This window comes from Vulpes lagopus, chromosome 6, assembly GCF_018345385.1.
Source record: "Vulpes lagopus strain Blue_001 chromosome 6, ASM1834538v1, whole genome shotgun sequence".
Taxonomy (NCBI): domain Eukaryota; kingdom Metazoa; phylum Chordata; class Mammalia; order Carnivora; family Canidae; genus Vulpes; species Vulpes lagopus.
This window is the reverse complement of record NC_054829.1, coordinates 20,286,203-20,305,386: the sequence shown is the minus strand read 5'-3', so window position 1 is coordinate 20,305,386 and position 19,184 is coordinate 20,286,203. Positions and strand designations below refer to the sequence as shown.

Sequence of the window (19,184 nt, the reverse complement as noted above, 5' to 3'; positions counted from 1 at the left end):
TGGGGGCACCTGGGTGGCTTAGTCAGTTAAGTGTCTGCTCAGGTCATGATCCCAGGGTCCTCGGATTGAGCCCCACATTGGGCTCTCTACTCAGCAGAGAGTCTGCTTCTCCCTCTGCCTCTCTACCCACCCTACCTCCCAGCTCATGCTCTCTCTCAAATAATTTTTTTTTTAATGGGGTGCTTGGGTGGATCAGTTGGTTAAGTGTCTGCCTTTGGCTCAGGTTACAATCCCAGGGTCCTGGGATCCAACCAAGTGTCAGGCTCCCTGCTCAGCAGGGAATCTGCTTTTCCCTCCGCCACTGCTGCTCCCCCTACTCATGTGCACTCTCTTTTTCTCTAATTAATACAATCTTTAAAAAAAAAAAAAAAAGATTGCTTCACTTCCCAATATCCATTTTAAAATATCCATGCAAATACAAAGAGATAAAAAGCTTCCTTAGGACGGGAAACCAGAAAACATAATTAACTCTTTGCCAGATAAAAGGAGCAAATTCTACTATAATTCTTCTCTAAATAAAGCACTGAGGTAGAATATAGGGTCAAAGGTGAGGGCAGCCCGGGTGGCTCAGTGGTTTAGTGCCTGCCTTGGGCCCAGGGCCTGATCCTGGAGACCGGGGATCCAGTCCCACATCAGGCTCCCTGCAGGGAGCCTGCTTCTCCCTCTGCCTGTGTCTCTGCTTCTCCCTCTCTCTCTGTCTCTCATGAATGAATAAATAAAATCTTTAAAAAAAAAAAAAAAGGTGAAGGTGAGTGAGATAGCACCAACTCCATCTAACCACAATATGAGACACAAGGATGTGAACTGGACTGTTTAGAAAGCATGCTCTATGTATATAGAGTGGAGCCCATATTGGAGGCTAGAACTCAAGAAACTGTTACCAACATTTAAACAAGAGAAAATGGTAAGGAATGGGTCCAAGTGTGTGCATGTATACTTGAGATTTAAGTGTTGGAGTAAAGGAGAGAAAGGCATCAGTATTGATGTTCAAGTTTCCAGCTTAAAAAACCGTGAAAGAAGAATCCTAGAAGCAAAGATTTAGAGGTTAAAAAGTTAACATGAAATTGGAATAAGCTGAAGTTGTTAGGACTAAGACACGGAAGTGTGAATGACGGGTTGGCTGTGCAGATCTAAAGCTGAAGAGATATGGACAAGAGATAGAGACTGAAGAATCAACAGTATAGAGGACACTCAAGGCATAGGAACAGATCAAACAGCTTAGAGTGTTTATAGAAGAGGAGAGTTTCAAAGAGATGAACAGAAGAGAACCCTAAAAACAAAGCTGAGAAGAAGAAATTGGAGAGGCACAAGGAAAATCCAAGACTCTGGGGTGACAGAACCCCAAAGAAAAAAAATAAAAATACCACAAGAAGATGGATATGCTTAGTGTCAAAGGCTGCCAAGAGGAAGGGACTGATATATTTGACAATTAAAAAAAATACACATCTATGTCGAAAACAACAGCAGCTCAGCCCAGCAAACCAAAACATGACTGAAAATATGAACACCAAGGTGATTATGCCTACTAACAAAAGAGGAACAAACAGGGAAATGAGGGTAGATATTCTAAGTTTATTCTATGTACACCTCTATTGTTAAAATCTTGAAAATGAGAACATGTTCAATGTACTATGTAATAAAAATTACTCTAGACAATTCACTCAATAATTTTTGATACAGATCAGTAGGAAAATGATTCTAAAACATTACTACTTAAGTGATCCATTAATTGATAGTAACTAAGCAACAGAAAGGGAAGTCTATGCGACAGCTGCCGCTTCCATGTTAAAACAACAATCTGAATCTACAGATCATACCTTTTGTTCACTTCATCAAACTTTACCAGTTACTCAAGAAAAATAAATAAGCTGAAAAGCCCTAGTAGTATGATATTATTATTGGCATGATGCAAGGGAAAAGGGAAAGGTCAGAAGTATAGTTTCTGGAAAAGATATATTTTCAATCAAGTCTTTTTGCTGCTTATTTGGCACCTAAAACACGCACATATTTATCCTTGTATATTAAAGAATTTGATATACTAAATCCTCAAGAATTTTAAAATACTTCAATTTAAAGCATCTTGGGAATGGATGTGTGTTCATGTTTGGGCACATACAAACTAAAATTAATACAGTGTTCTGCACATAATGAGGACAGGACACATGCAATTAAATGAATTATTAGATGCTGTTAAATTCCTGTAAAGAGGTTGCACCTTTCATTTAAGTAATAATACAGAAAAATAAAGTATCTTAAAAATATCCAAGATTTTTTTAGTATCACTATGTTAAGAAACTTTAATGAACATTCAAAAGTAACACATTTAGGATCAGAACACTACTGGTTTGGATTATAAAAATAGAACCATGGATGGAAGGATACACCTTCTAATGTGACTGTGTCCATGGTTCTCAGCTCCAAGTCTCCTATCACAAAAGAATGAAACCCTATGTTATCAGATCTTCTTGTGCTACCTCAAAAGGAAAACAAATTCCATGCTGTAATTATGTAATTGGATGATTTTTTTAAATTTTCACTACCAATTCTATTTTTTTAAATCAATGTGGTTCAATGTGATCCCTGGGGACCCATCAGTTTCAAATCACTCAGTTTAATCTGTTCTTGCCCAGTGATTTAAATGCAAATTTAGAAAATAACTGCACATTTCCCTTTTCTCAAGGATTTCCTGCTTATTCCATCACAATCTGTGGCCTGGGCTCAGTACCATTGTTAAAGGTTGATAATGGAGAAACGACAAATCTGTTTTGTCACCACAATAATCCTACTGGTTCTGGTAAAAGCAAAACAACACCACAAAAAAATCTTGGAAAGAAAGCATTAATCAGGTCTGATATGTGTTATGGACTAATTGTGTCCCCCTCAAGTTCATATGTTGAAATTGTAATCCTCAGTGTGACTGTATTTGAAGATAGGGCCTCTAGGGAGGTAGGCAATAAAAGTTAAGTAGGATTACTACTAAGAAGGGCCCTAATCCTATAGGAATGGTGTCCTTATACAAAGAGGAAGAGACACTGTCTCCTGACACTTCCAATTCTTCCAGTAATACTCCCAACCCCCCAAATGCCCCTCCCCCTACATGGAAAGTGGCCATCTACAAGAGGCTTCACCAAAAACTGACCCTGGCACCTTGATCTTGGACATCCAGACTCCAGAACTGTGAAAAAATAAATGATTGTTGTTTAAGTCACTCGGTCTGTGGTATTTTATTATGGCGGCCCGAGCAGACTAATATAACATGACTTATGGCTTCAGTTTATTCCTAAAAAGGCTTTATTCCATTGCCATACAAAATTTAAAAATAAGTTATAGTTAGATACGATACTTGTTATGAATTGAATATGTAAGCAGAATATATTATTAATCCTACAAAACAAAATATCAACTTATGGAAATTTAATCAACCAATAGTCAATTATGAGAATCAGTATTTGTTAGAGAAACACTCAACATCTTTCATTAAGTGTCTTACAGAAACAGCTTGGAACACAGTATAGGAATAACTTCACCAATTCCAAATAATAATTAGCTGACAAGGCTATTAATCACAGTGCAAACATCATTCTATTAACCACTCACAAGAGCATCTTAAAGATTACATAATAGGCTCATTTATTTAACTACATCAAGTACTGCTAAATAAACTAAAATAGAGAAAGAATTTCTAAATAAGGCAGTTTTTTTTTTTAACCTTCATAGTTGACAACTTGCAATTAGGTGGGTATAAGTATCTAGTAAAACAATCAAAATGATCTTTTCAATCTGTAAGAATCCTTTAGTGAGATTTAGTGTAATAATATACTAAAGTCATTAAGAAATGACTCAAAGCTAAAACCAAGGGAAACAGAAAATTCAAATAAAAAGATTATAGTTGATAGAGTTAGCAATTATATTAAGGCCCATAATTTTGCTGCTTTTAACTACTATACTTCTTTTGCCAAAACTCAAAAAAGAATTTTGAGAGGAAATGTTTATAGAAGAACCAAAGGTAAAGGAAGAGGATAGCAATTCTTGAGAATGTGTCAAGCCACTAAAACAAGAATTAAACTCAAAGGGCAAAATTCAAACCCAAATCAAACTCAAAATACATTTCTTTTACTAATATTTTCTCCACTTTTTTATACAGCTATGAGTACAATTCAAGAAGAAAGAAAAAATATCTCCATCATAAGAGTACATATTTAAAAATACAAAATACTTTTCTTCAATTAAACTGAATATGTTCCATGGACACAATCTAAAATTATCTTTCCAACAAATGAATCAAGATACTGAGTTTTGTATCTCATTTTGAGGTCTATACTGGAAAGATAAAATATTAGATGATTATTCACATCCTTCAACAAGAATTAAATACACTGAGTCTAATACTTCTCACACGATGACTGCTACACAAAATTTGAATCACTACAAAGACAGTATGCAGAAATGTAAGATTTATATTCAAATGTAGGCTATACAACCAATGGAAGGAAACACTGGCACAGAATTCAGAGATCAAGGTTCTAAACCCTTCTCAGTAACAATTCCCAGGGCCTTCTCGAAATTAAACTACATGATCTCCAAAGCTACTACAGTTATAATATTCCAAAAATGGCAAGAAAAGGCAACACCTAGAACACATCATACAATTAAAAGTATGACTCTTTGAAATGATACTAAACAGAGTAATAAGGAAAATCCCCATATAATTTGGAAGTGTATTTCTTATCTATATAATCTTAAAAGCTTATAATTCTGATCAAATGAAACAATATTTGAGTTAATAAATTTACTGAATCTAATCTGCTTGCTATTTATTCTTTTGTAATATTTAAGCTGAAGAAGTAACCTGAGTAGGAAAATGTAGCATTCCTAAGATAATTACTCTTTTTCAAAAAATGTTTATTGAGCATTTAGGTAGGTACTGTGGTTAAGTGCTTAAGATGCAATGAGGAACAGGCTGGAGATAGACCTTCCCTCATGAAGCTTACAGACTAAAGGAAGAGGAGAATAAATGGGATAAAAGTGAAGAAGGAAGATCTCTTTACAGCTGAAGAAGCATATAAATTTACCTTTTTGTATCTTACGGAAATCAGTATTAGACTCCCAAAACTAAATGTGCTCTTTCTAAACAACAGAGCACTCAGGATCCTGCCTTGTGCTAAAGAGCAGTTGACACCAGTTTTTCTTTTATTTGCTATCATAAAATGATACCTTAAGATCTGAGATCAAGTGATAATCTGTAGCATCATTGTTCCATCCTGAGAGTGCCTGCCTGCTCTAACTTTGATAATATGTCTGCATTTTCTGTGAATGTCTGCTACTTCCCATTTCTTTCTATGGTTTGAAACTAAACTCTGATCTTTGCCTTTCTTCCTGCTTCCTGTCCAAATAGGACTTTCTGGGTATCAACCCCAGGGCTAGAAACTCTTTCAATGCTTCTGCTAGCTTGCCTATCTAGGACACCATATGCCCATCCAATCAGAAACCAAACTGAGAGAGTATCTTCTAATTTGTCTTAAAAATCCTAGACATCTCCTTCTCTATCACTCCATCTGATATGATATTCAATATCTCTTGTGTATTATCACCAAAACATTACTCCAGTCTGTCCTTTCCTCTGAATATCTACAATTTCCTTAGTTTTGTGGACTTTCACCCCAGAGACATTGGTCTCACTCAAAGACCTCTTAACTGGTCTTCTTGCCTTTGATCTTCCCAGCTCTAATCCATCTTTTACATCACTAACAGAGCAATGTTTCTGAAATAGGAATATATCAGGATCCAGTTCAAATATCCATTAGTTCCCCCTCTAAAGGTAGAACTGAAGTCAACCTTTTAAAATGGCATACAATGCTCTTCTTGGACCTATTCTCCACCTCTTTCTAGAGTCTCATCCCTGCCATTCTCTGCCTCATGCTCTCATATTGTAGTACTGCCAAACCACTTGGGATTTCTTTGCATTTACTATGCTGTTTCTCTTTCCATACCATTCCTACAATTGCTTACTCTGCATGCATGGTCTGTCTTCTTTTTCTGGCCAGCTTTAAGATTCATCTGAGGGATCGGAATCCATATCAGCTTCTGCACACCTGTATCACAGCTCTTACAGATAATTTTGAAATTATCAACGTAAGTGTCAGCTTTTCTAGAGAAAAATGTTCCTCAAGGGGAAGGATCATGCCAAATTCATTATCATGCCCACAGCATGTAATATAGCATCTGGGACATACTAGCTATTCAGTAAATTCTCTGTTAAACTGAATAAAATTCGGCCTCTAAATTTGGCCTTGTTGGGATTTATGACAAAAACAAATCCCTGATCTATGGGAACTGCTTGCCTGGTATTCCCTAATGACTATCTCAATCCTCTTCCTCCCTGTAATGTATTGTTCTTAACCATTCTTTGGTTATCTTATCTGTAAGCCTGGCCTAACTCTTAGTTGGGCTTCATATTTATATTACACAACCAATGCCAGCAAAGCAACAGTGACACTATCCTCACCCAATCCTCTACTTCTTCCAGGATTAATACTAACAGAAGAAATTCATTTGGCAGATTTATGAAAACAATTACCAAATGCCCTGAGAGGTCCTTCTAACACTGCAAAATGTCAGCATGGACTAGCTGAACAGCAATTCTACTTTCCATATAGTTTTGTCCTCTGATTTCAGATCTTATCTTCAATACTTATAGAGCTGTCCAGTCATAGTTCATGGGAATTACAGTATTGTAGCCCATCAATAACCTAAACCATCTTTCTAGTAAATAGATTCAATTCCTCCTTAGTCAGTTGGTCAGCGTGGTATTGCTTATCATGACCCTCTTACACTGTAGAGGAACACTTGTCTCATGCAGTATTAAAACTCGTCTGATCAAAAGTTCAATCCCATTAAATGATAAGGGAAAACTGCTCACTAGCTCCCAAATTAAAGAGCTATGATTAAGAGTCATCTCTGGCTCTCATAATTTAACTGAACAACAGCAGTGAAAGCTTTCTATTCAGAAATGATAAAGATTTTAACTTGAAAGAAAATTCCAAGTACATTGCTCTTGTCAGAATTGAGGAGTTGGGAAAAAGAAAAAAGAGAAATGCTTTACTAATGCACAATAGAAGTTTCTAGCCCAAAATTTCTGAGACAGCAAAACATGTATATTCTAAATTTGCTATGCAGGTGGCATAAATACAAGTTTGCATTTGGTTTTATCAAAAACAGGAATGAACAGCATCGCTATACTTAAAGTAGGAGGAAAATTTTACAAGGTTGGGTAAATTTCAATGGCCAATCATAATACTGTTAGTTTCTTATTTAGAATGGTGTGTGTGTGTGTGTGTGTGTGTGTGTGTGTGTGTGTGTGTTTTAAAGAGGTTTCTTTTATGAGCAGCTCGTCTTCAAAGGTGAAGGCCCTGTCTTTCCCCCACCTCCCACCTGTACTTTACTCACCAAGCTCAGGGCATTATCTGTGTTCACTGAGACATCCTCAACTTCTTCCTATTATTATACCTCTAATTAGCCAACTGAAGAACTTCTGCATGTTTTTTTGTATGATCAAGTTTAAATACTTCATTTTGCACTATAAATTTATAGAAACCTTCTGTAACATGACCGTAGCATCATATCCTCCTATTCTCCTAGGACAAATGTCAGAGTCAATTTTTCCTCCTCTTGTGTTTCCTTGTCAATGTTTACATACTTCTATAATAATATAATACATATTAAGGATTTTTAAAAATTTGTATACATTTTCATTTTCCTTAATTTTCATGGCTTACTTATACCTCTCATGTCTATACACAAAAGAAGTATACAATCAATAAATCGTAGTTGAATGAAAACTTTACACGGTAATACAAACAATGGTAAGAACATTAATTGTGAGTCTAACATGCAATCTATTTTCCCATTTTATAATATGGCACTGGAAAAGTCACATTCCTTTTCTAAAACCTCACTTTTCTCATATTTTTAAATTAGGATACAACATGAACTTGTAAGTTCTTTCTTACAATAAAATCCTAAGACTTGGACCACAACTGTTCATGTTTATACTACAGCTGGTTTTCTTATTTAAATAGGATGGAAGATTGTTCACTTTAGCATCTTAAAACTAAAAACACTAGTCCAGGAAGGAACACAAGTGCTTAGGTGACAATATTTGGATAAACAGACATCTACATTGTACGTGGTCACAATTTTCCATATATTTTAATTAAGGAATTTCCAAGTTGATCTGACATATGAGAAGAGCTGGTAATTATCTCATAGAGAGGGATTTTTTGCTAAAATTAGCAAATTGTTCAATTTTATTTAGATTTGCTTACATGCCCTTTAAATTTAAGTCATCATGCCAAAGAACCATGAAGCAAGAAAGTTATCATCAGAAATAAAGTTTAACCTTCCTATTTTGTAACTGAAGAAACAAGATATCCAGAGCAATGAAAAGATCTGATTGAGCCACAAGGAGATTTCATAGGCTTTGAGCTTACCTTCAGGAACTAAAATATATTAAGCATCTATGTGTAAATAAAGGTTGGTTATGCCTGCCCTGACCTTTTATTCACTTCCCCAGATATTGCCTATCCCAAGGAAAAGGCAGAAGAATTTGTCTGACAATCTAGTTTTAATAATTCAATAGTTTTACCTTTCTTTATTCTCTCATTCTGTAAATTATCTTCCTATATAGTTAAGCTACTTTTTAAATGTTAAAATAAAGGAGCATGGAAGTTTCTTAAATGTATGACAATGATATCTTTCCCAGAACAGCTTTGTATGTCCTGTTATATGACAAAATGTATGGCTAGCCCAAATAAGACACCTTGAAGGTCATAAATATTACAGTAACTTTAGGATTTAAAGATAAATTACCTTGCTTTCTGCTAACCAGCGATGTGGGTCATAGTTAATGTCAGGACCAGATGAAAAAACCTACAAAAAAAGGAAATAGTCTATTAAGTAGAATTTTCTCTGAAATGAACCTACATAAGTGAAATTCTTCATCATAACATCTAAAAGTTCAGTCTCTAAATTTAAAAGTTTAAAAAGAAAACAGTTCATATCAAGTATGCAACCAGTTCCAAACCACCATTTATCTAATATGTCTATTTACATACACATGTATGTATATATGTATGTATGTATGCGTTGACAGTAAATATTTAGCTCAAATACAGCAACATGAATCAAGTCTCAAGTGTTGGCATTGCTAGAACCTCCAGAGGCTGATTCCACAGAGTTCTGGCAAGCAGCCTCAATTAAACCACTACACTTCATTTTTGTTTCTTTCTTTCCCTCAGTCTTGTTCCACGTAATATATTTCACAGTAGGTTAGATGTAATTACATGGAAATTTAATTCTTTGTCTCATTTATCCTTCTTTAATTTCATACTATATGAGGGCCATTTTGTCTCATTAATGTTTCTGTAGAACTGACAGAAACTAATCAACATGACTTTGTGCAAACATTGCTTTATATTTCATGATGGTAACAAAATCCTACAATAAGTAGGTTGTCTATATCAGCTACCTTGATTTCCTTCACACCAACTCATTTATAAAATCCTTCTCCATCTGGTTCTGCCGTATTACTAATAAAATGGTGCTCAAAGTTTGTCAGTGACTTTATGACTGTAACACAAAATTTTTTCTGTGTTCCTACCTTCCTTGAAACAAGGGCTACCTGTGATATTTTCAAAGGACCCCTCTCTAGAAATTTTCTGCTTAAAAATACCCTATTGCTTTGCAAGAGACATCTATTCCTATTCTCAACTACTTCCATATTTCCTGATCTGTGTGCACATCACTCCCCTAAGGAATATCATTAGGTATTGCATTTAGACACATTATGAACGTATAATAATGCTGACCATATGCCATAAACAAGAGTGCTGTGCTGTAATCTTATATCCAACTTTTCTCTCCTCCATTTTTCTCACCATCCAAATTTCATGCCTCCCTGCCTTCAGTGAAATCCTGCCTAACCACTCTAGCTCAGTGTTTTTTTCCTCTTTGAACTCTGTTATTTGTAAGCATCCCATCTGTCACTGATTGTAACTGATTATGATATGTTTTTATTATTCTTTCCCATTCATCTGTGTCATAGTTTCAATAAAACTTCAATGACTGAAGATCTACTGCTCAAGTCTAAAATAATTTGATATGAGTATAAGGAATGTTCATATTTTGTGATTTTTTTTCACAAATTTATATATAGTTTGTGCTTAAGAGAACAGCCTCGTACACTTACAAGTGGTATGACTTAATTTCTCTAAGCTGCAGATTATCATCTGTAAGGTAGGCAAATGACCTCATAAGGCCAAAGTATAAATTAAATAAAACAAGGGTTAGCACAGTGTCTGACACACAGAACATTATTAATACTACTAACTGCATATGAAGATGTCATCATCAGGAAATAGACTTCAAGGTCTATTATGACAAGAACACTATAACAACAATTTGTCATAAAAAGTTAAAAGAAAGAGGGATGCCTAGGTGGTTCAGTCAGTTAGACACCTGCCTTTGGTTCAGGTCATGATCCTAGGGTCCTGTGATGGAACTCCTGCATCAGGCTCCCTGCTCAGCAGGCAGTCTGCTTCTCCCTCTGCCCCCCCCTTCCCTAGTGCTCATTATCTCTCTCTCTCTCTCTCTCTCTCTCTCAAATAAATAAAATCTTTTAAAATAAGTTAAAATAAAGCTGTATATACATGAATATATAAATATATATATGAATATATGACCAAAAAAGGCACTACATAATGATAGCTAGAATTAGTTGAGTATTCAATAAGTGGAAAATATTTCATTCCATAATATGCACCTTATATATCTTATTTTACTTTATCCTCAAAATAAGCCAACTTATAAATGGGACATGAATTCTTACAGAAGAAAAAAATGCATAAATTGTCCATAAATTGTCCAAATTACATTAGCAATTTGGAGAGATACAATTTGAGCTTCCATCTGTCTTATCCTATCCTTTTATGCTCTACAAATGAGTGAGTACTCAGATCAAGTGTTAGGAGTAAAGCTCTTCAATCACCAAAGATTGGTCTGCAAAAATGATGTAACTTTAATTCAGACACTTTCCTAATTGTTTTATAATAGTGATGGCTTATTAAGTGTCCTTTAGTTTTCAAACACTACATGCATTTACTAAAGTGGAATAAGTAATAAATATGGTGGCTGGAGAAAGAAAATGGTAATTAGAAATAATATCAATACTCCCAAGGACTTTTCTCAGGCTCATTTGGTACATATCTATTATCCAATTCATTTCATAGCTGTCACTCTCTACATAAAGTGGCTAAAAATTTCATGAGCAATATTTCAAAATCAACAAATGACAAAGAATAATTGGAATTATTTCATTTTTTAAAACATTTTATAAGGACCACCACTCTCCCTTAGATCTCTGAACTATAAAGCATAGAACTAATTTTATTTTAACAACACCTTGAGTGGTTTATTTGAAGTGAGAGCAAATGTTATATTCTTGGGTATTCATTTTTCCCCCAAGTTTGTAGGAAGGTAACAACAGAAGTTACTAACAGAAAGAGACCCACAACAAAAACCAGTGTACTCTTAAAAAAAAAAAAAAAAAAACTTAATAGAATTTCTATTTTTTTAGATTTACTTTCCACTCACACTTGGACAGAATTAGTCTTTCTCTAGGGAAAGAAGTGTAAAGACCCATTACCAAAATCAGTGCATTCCTGAAAGCCTATTAAAAAATAGGGTGTTTTTTGGAATATGTTGGAAGGATAATTTGTTCCTCAAAAAGAAATAAAATATTTAAGCAATCTGCTATCTACTCACTATGTTTCAGCCTGTAATTGCCCATAGCAAGGCTTATATATCTTATACCATGATCCAAATGATTCCATTTCTACATCTCTAACTGAAAATAAGCCATCCTGACACAAATACTTAAATATAGAATAAATATTTCATTGTTAATATGTGCTTTTTTAGATGAAATTAGGATCTTAAGGCCACACATCCTTTAAATATAGGTAAACATGACAAGTCTTAAATACAAAAAAGCAGCAGCAGACAGGAAAAAGAATAAACCATCATTATAACAGGCCCTATAACAAAACTGAAAGAGTTTTTCCTCTAAAGCCAATTACTTCTCATATTTGGCTCACAGTCCTCTCAAAATGACATCTAGGCCTTTTTAAAAATGTAGAACTTCCATCAACTCCACCAAATTCTATCCACTGAAATATTTCTGTTAAAGATGAATCCTAAGGTACCTCCCATTGCAAGAGTAGAATTATAGTTTTATTTTCTTTAAAACACCATATGGGGGGGGGCGAGGATAAGGGAGAATAGGAAAAAAGAAGAGAAAGTAGCAGGAAAAACAAAAAGGGAAGATCATTTTTTATGAGGAAAAAGATAAATGACAAAATAAATAGAAGAAACACCTGGAAAGTATTAAAAACTAAAAAGGCCTTAGGCATAACACTATAATTTGACTCCTGCCATCTCATCGCATGAAATAAATACAGGGTAATTGATGGCTAAATGATAACAAGTTATGATCCCACTGTATCAAAGCCACACAATGCAACATAGTGGTACTATGACCTAGAACAAAGGAGGTGCTTGCCTTTATGGAATTAGGAATATATATGATCAATTCTTTTTATTTATCATTCCATTAGAACTGTAAATTGAATAGCAATATTCCATTTTAAAGATAGAAAAAAACAAGTATAATTGCTCTGATCAGGGAAGGCAAATAGCATAGGGGTCATGTGCTTAACCTCCAGAGTTAGAGTCCCAGGGTTTAAAGTCCTGGTTCTAACCTTTAAGTAGATACATGGCCAGAGGCAAGTTGCTTAACCTCCCCAAGCCTTACTTTCTCTTGTCTAAAATGGATTTAATCAGAGTACTTAAAGGACATGGTGATTTTAGGGGTTAAGGGAAAGAATCATACACTGTAGCTACCACAGTATCTGTACTATAACTAGCACTCAATAGATGTTGGCCAGTCATACACTAACAACAACAAAAATGGCTTGTGATAATGAAAACCTTTAGATTCCAAGGATATTTTTCTAGTCAGAACTGTTGCCTCTCTCATAAGACATCTTCTTCTCAGAGTGATAGAGGCAATTCAATGAATTAATGGAACACTTTCTCTTCCAGGACTGTGCAATAGATATAGTATCACATTCTAAAAAAGCACAAGGTGTTACTTTGTTTCGTAAAACTTTTCATAATAAAAATGTGAATACCATGTAACTATGCATTAAAATCTTATTATAATTATGTACTAGGAAACTAACTGAAAGGCACAATGAGAACTCATAATTACTTTCAGTTTCTCCATTGAGTCCCTGGAGAAGGTTTTACAAGCTGCATCAATTTCCTTTCCTATGACACCAAGAATGGATTCCTGTTCAGTCTCCAGGCAAAGAAGTTGATCCTTGAGCTGCAATCTGGCCTCTTCCATCCTCCTTAACTGCTCTTCTTCATTGCTTATGTGTTTTTCCTAAAACATCGATAAGCAAAAAAAGAGTTAATTATTAAGGCAAAAAACGCTTGTAATATCTGTACAACCAACTCAAAAGACTACAGTAGTAAACAGATCTGACTCTGTCTCTTCATTAAAATAAAATGTGTTGCCTACACATCAATTGAGGTCAAATTACAGAGAATTCAGAAAAAGGGCACTGAGGAACTGGGAGAGTGGATGCTTGGCAAAGAAAATTAAAGTAATTCTGTTACCAAAAAAAAAAATGAAGTTTAAAAAAAAATCCTTTACATTTTAATAATATAATATCATTAATGGGTCGGAGAGTAAAAGCTGATGCCATGAACAGACTTTAAGCTTTCAATAAATATCAGCGAAACACTGGAAAAAGTAAAATAAAAATAAGATTATGAGTTTCCTTTCAGAAATAAATGCCTATTACTATCTTATCTCATCAAAATATAGGCTTTAGAAAGCCTAAGTTTGCAAATGCGTCATACTGCATAAATGCTTTGAGTCATGTAAATTTGATAAAGGCAAGATGGAGGTACTGTTCAAGTAAGCAAATATATTTAATGAAAAGAGGTTTCTAAGAACACTTTAAGAGATTACAAAGACTTGGGGGCCCGCTCTAGGTAAAGGAAGTCTCCGTCATGATTGCACAATTTCATTACGATAGAAATTCAAGTGGTATAGCACAGACCTGGAGGAAAGTAACAGAATCACTAGATTCATAAGTACAAAGAATGGCCCCCAAAGACATGGCTAGCTAGCTTTGCTTTCATTCATTACACAGTAACCTGATCATTCTTTACCTACCCTAGTAAATATAACACAAGCAAGAAGATTATGAGGAAAAAAACCCAGCTTGAAATTAAGAGATCCATTTACTCAAAGTTAATCAGGAAAGGAACATGCTAGTGTTTTAGCAGAATCACAAGATATTTCCTTTCCACTTAAATTACTTTAAAAAATGAATGAGGGATCCCTGGGTGGCGCAGCGGTTTGGCGCCTGCCTTTGGCCCGGGGCGCGATCCTGGAGACCCGGGATCGAATCCCACGTCGGGCTCCCGGTGCATGGAGCCTGCTTCTCCCTCTGCCTATGTCTCTGCTTCTCTCTCTCTCACTGTGTGCCTATTATAAATAAATAAAATTAAAAAAAAAAAAAAGAATGAAAAACACTCTGCCCAAGACTGTCCTTTCATAAACTGTCTTCTGCCCTTCCCTCCAGACTCACACCTCCCTCCTTCCCACTCTCATATTTCAACTACTTGCGGCTACTCAAATATGCCTTCATATGTCTCTCCAACCACATCTGATGTGTACAACACTGCCTGAAGCTGCACTATTTGAAAATGGGGCTGGTAGCTAAGAGATAGTATTTATCTTGATGACTACATCCTCCCGGTTTGTATCTCAGCTTTATAAACTTAGAAACTGGATCTGGTACCCTGAGTGGAATCATCTTTCAGCAAAAGAGTAACAGTAAGCTCACAAGAGACTAATGCACAAACTAGAATGCCACTCAATTAACTACATCAGTTGACAATGAGGACCATAACTGCCATATGGATCCGAACGTTCGTGTCAGCATAACCAGTATATATTCTCCCTGCAGACCAATCTGGATGGGAAGGCAAATTATAATCAGAATGTTGCTTAATGAATGGGAAACTGGAGCGAGGAGAGGTTTTTTTAATGAAACAATGTGTAAATGGCATTACACTAATGGCAGTCTGGCGTGTCCATCTACACATCAGGGATCTACAAACCACAATAACAAGTGTTCCATCCTCCTGGGTAGTGTGTAGATGGAGACTGCTGAAGTGCATCTCCCTAACTTTCTCCTTCGTTCACATTCAGTTTCTGCCCAAACTCTCCCTCCTGATTGATTTGGCATCTCTTTAGATACATTGATAACTTCACAAAGTCTCACTCTTATCTAGGAGCCTTTCTGAAAAATTAACATCCTGGCTCGGAACAACATTTGACTTTTAAAGTTTACTAGAAAGCAACCTTACTGTCAAGTCCCTAGGTAAGTATACTTGCCTCTACTATTGGCTACATACCTACCACCTATATTTCCTATCCCTCAAAATTTATCCTTCAAGACCTACTCTCCTTTCTTTAATGACTTCCCAAAGCATAATGTTCTCTGACCATATTATGTATATCACAGTTTTTTAAAAAATGTATCAAGTTGTAATATAATTGTTTTTATACCTCCCTCAATAAACTGCTAATTTCAGGAGACTGCAAAACATGCTTATAATCATCTTTAAAGTCCCTAACTTTATTGCCTAGGTGATCTATAATTTTTCAAGGACTCAAATTCAACACTAGAAAGATCATTTCATCAATGACCATGCAGACTTGTATACACTCAGAAGCTACTGAGGTGTGCTTGGAGGTTCTCCAATGCATACATAGACCTCCAGACTGCTGCTGTATTCTCACTGGTGTGCTATTAATAAATAAAATATTGTATCAGGGATTACTGAAGTATTTAGAGGACAACTGCTTGATATTCTAACCCCAGGCAATTTACAATGATGTTCTAACTGTTCTTTCTTTTCTCATTTCCCTCAGAGCTAGTTTTCTTCTATCCACTACCACTTTTCTGTGCTGTCACTTGACTCAATAAGACAAAACTATTCTATATTTAGCTATTCCTAAATACGTTGACATTGTCAGAAAAGGCTGTATAAAATCAGTCTCTTTAGCAGAGACTGAAAACTTCATTATCCACTTCACTATCTTCTATGAGATAGTCTACATGCCACGTCCAACCAACCTTCCTTTGAAGTAGAATTCACAGCACATTTCTGACAAATGGTCATCCAACCCCTACATGACCAGCTTTAGTTTCAAGGAATAGAACCCTGGACAAAACTATAACATCTTTCCATTAGTCTAAGTGCTATACTGCAAAATTAAAGTAAATAAATGAATCTCCTACCCTTATTAAATCATATTCCAGGTAAATCCATGTTCTTTTATTTACCTAGATTTCAGACACTACACCATACCAGTTCTCCATCTGCATGTGCTCCAAGACCTTAAATCTAGGAGTTAAGTAAGCTCTTCCATTCTATACTTCTGTACTATTCTGTATTGATTTATTCATTCATTCAACAATTTTTTATACAAAGCCTACGATGCTAAGACATTCTCCTTAGTATTAGGAACAGAGTGAATAAAATAAGGCTCCTGTTCTCATATAGCCAAAAATGTCTCCATGTAATGCCATCTCTTTTGTTTTGCCTCTTTATTCTGGCTTGAGAATACTTAATTGAATACCAATTGTAGCATCCAATGAATTAGCTTTCTCTCCCAGCTTCATGTTTCAGAAACAGCTCTATAAATGGAACAAGCACAGCTAATTCTGAGGAAGAAGTAGGAAACTGGCTGACATTAATCCAATCATCCTGTCTGAGTTGAGGGTATATGGATTAGGGGAGATGATAATATTTAGGCACTACTATGACTATTCCCTGGTTCTTTACTGAATTTAGAAGGAACAATAATTCTACAATAGGATTAACCAAAAGCCACCATATTTCTATATAACCAGAGGTAACTCAAGATGTTTTAGAGACTATTTAGAAATATGCAAGAAAAAGTAGCTTTGTGGCACGCTGGACTTCTAGAAATATGGAAGACATACTCAGTCCAACTTCAATGTTTCAGCATGAATGGATACAAATGGGTCTTGGGAACATAAAAGGAGCTTCTCTGTGTTAGATTGGGAGAAGTTGGGATTAAAGAGATAGATATAGATGAAGCTGACTATAGCAGTCTATATAAGTCTATATAATCCAAAAAAGAAAGATATCCTAGACCATGACTGAGTTTGAGAATCTTAGTAAGAACAAACTCAACCCTAAAGTACACAAATGAGGAAGCCAAAGTTCAGACAGACTAAATAACCGGACTAAAGTTGAAGGAGCCATAACCCATAACCTGAGTTCCCTGCTCCTAAGTGCTCTCTATTAAAATGCCAGAGAAGTTGAGTTCTTAAAATTGGAATTTAGAAAGCCAATGTGAAAAACTCCGGAAATTCATCAGCAAGTTATGTGGGGACTAATACAGCCTTAATGTAGAAAGAACAACAAAAAAATACTTCTGAATGAACATTACAAATGAAACACATGACATATTGGGAAATTCAGAATAGACCACAAAAAAATAAAAGAGAGAGAGAAAGAGAGAAAACCATCAAGCATGCACAACATGACTAAACTTTTAGGGGCTACCGATCTAAACTGGAGATGTACTGGATGTAAATGGAAAATCTGCACCTGGCAGATTTTGGCCAAAAATATACTAATCACACAGTAAGCAAGGTACAGTTCCATTGTCAAGACAGCACAAATTTTATGAAGCTTCCATTTCAGGACAGCTTTCTATTTAAACTGCTGACATTTGTGTCTAAAGTAAATAAAAATAAAATCCGGCTCACAATCTCATCAAATACACATATGTGCACATATTCAATGCTGACTGGATTCATCAATGGACCTGTAATTCAAAGAATGAGAAATGTTCCTCTAATTATATATTTATGTTACAGCACACTTTTTACAAATCAGAACATTCACTTTCCCAAAGGCTGTAAAGATTATAAGGAAACACAATCTTCTCAGAAATAGAACTTCAATAAAACTAGAGCCTGCCCAAAATATTATCTCCTTGGCAAAAGTTTACGAGATTCCTTCGATGTCTTAAGAATTCCAGAAAAGACATTTTATCTCCAATATGGCTGTTACAAGACATGAAAACAGCTCTTCACATATCTTAAAAGAAAGATTTTAGCAAATAAAGTAGACTCATGTGACTAAATGAATCATTAATTACAAAACTGATATTCCTTTACTGAAAACTAACTTGAATAAGCAAGTATGACAATATTTCAGCCCCAAGGCCATCTTTAATACATCTGCGGGGGTGGGGGGGGCAGGATGAGAGGCAGAGAGAGATCAAAGTACATTAAAGGCTGGAATTAAAACAAACATAATGTAATCCAAAGTAATTGGAAGCACAGCATGCTGAAATTATAGATCAATACATATCACCTAAAAAGTTTTGAGAAAGAATATTTCTGTAACTCAAGATAACTGTTATGCCTAAGCCTTAAATCCAGGACACTAGCATTTCAAGGCAAATTATGAAACTATCCTGAACAAAAATTGGATCTGTCCGGAAGCCATTTATCTAACTCTCTAAAGAAAGCTCACATTACTTATGCCAACAGAGTTGACTCAGCTACAAGGAAGTTAAGTTACAATGAAATGCCAACCAAGGCAGAAACTGCAGCACAACTAAAAGAGAAAGATCTACTGTGGATATAACAGTGTATCTGAAAAGAGTTTAATCTAGAAAATTACCCCACTACAGTTGAAACTGTCTTGAAAAACAGAAAGCAAATAATAAACAAAGAAAATGTTAAGTCTTGGCTACACCATAACTACTTTTTTGCAAACTTATTTCTTAAAAATAAAAGATTTATATGACGGTGCATTTTTTAAATTCAAAATATGGCTATATGTTAAATGTTTAGATTTGTATCAAAAAATAAACAAAAAACAAAACTAAGCAACACCTCCAGAATCAACAGTTCAGATCAGTTTAAAAAGTCTCCATGATGGATGCCTGGGTGGTTCAACGGTTGAACATTTGCCTTCATCTCAAGACATGA

At 35.3% G+C, this 19,184-nt stretch overlaps 1 protein-coding gene across 9 annotated transcripts in view; it reads right to left on the bottom strand.

Annotated features, from left to right (window-relative positions):
• CEP128 (centrosomal protein 128) overlaps positions 1 to 19,184 on the bottom strand; it is a 390,276-nt gene that overhangs the window by 217,237 nt on the left and 153,855 nt on the right. For all 9 annotated transcript variants that reach the window (XM_041759758.1, XM_041759757.1, XM_041759756.1 and 6 more), the window contains 2 exons: positions 13,328 to 13,504; positions 8,869 to 8,928 (listed from right to left, as the gene is read on the bottom strand). In XM_041759758.1, the coding sequence (XP_041615692.1) occupies positions 8,869 to 8,928; positions 13,328 to 13,504 (237 nt within the window). The remainder of the gene's footprint in view (positions 1 to 8,868; positions 8,929 to 13,327; positions 13,505 to 19,184) is intronic.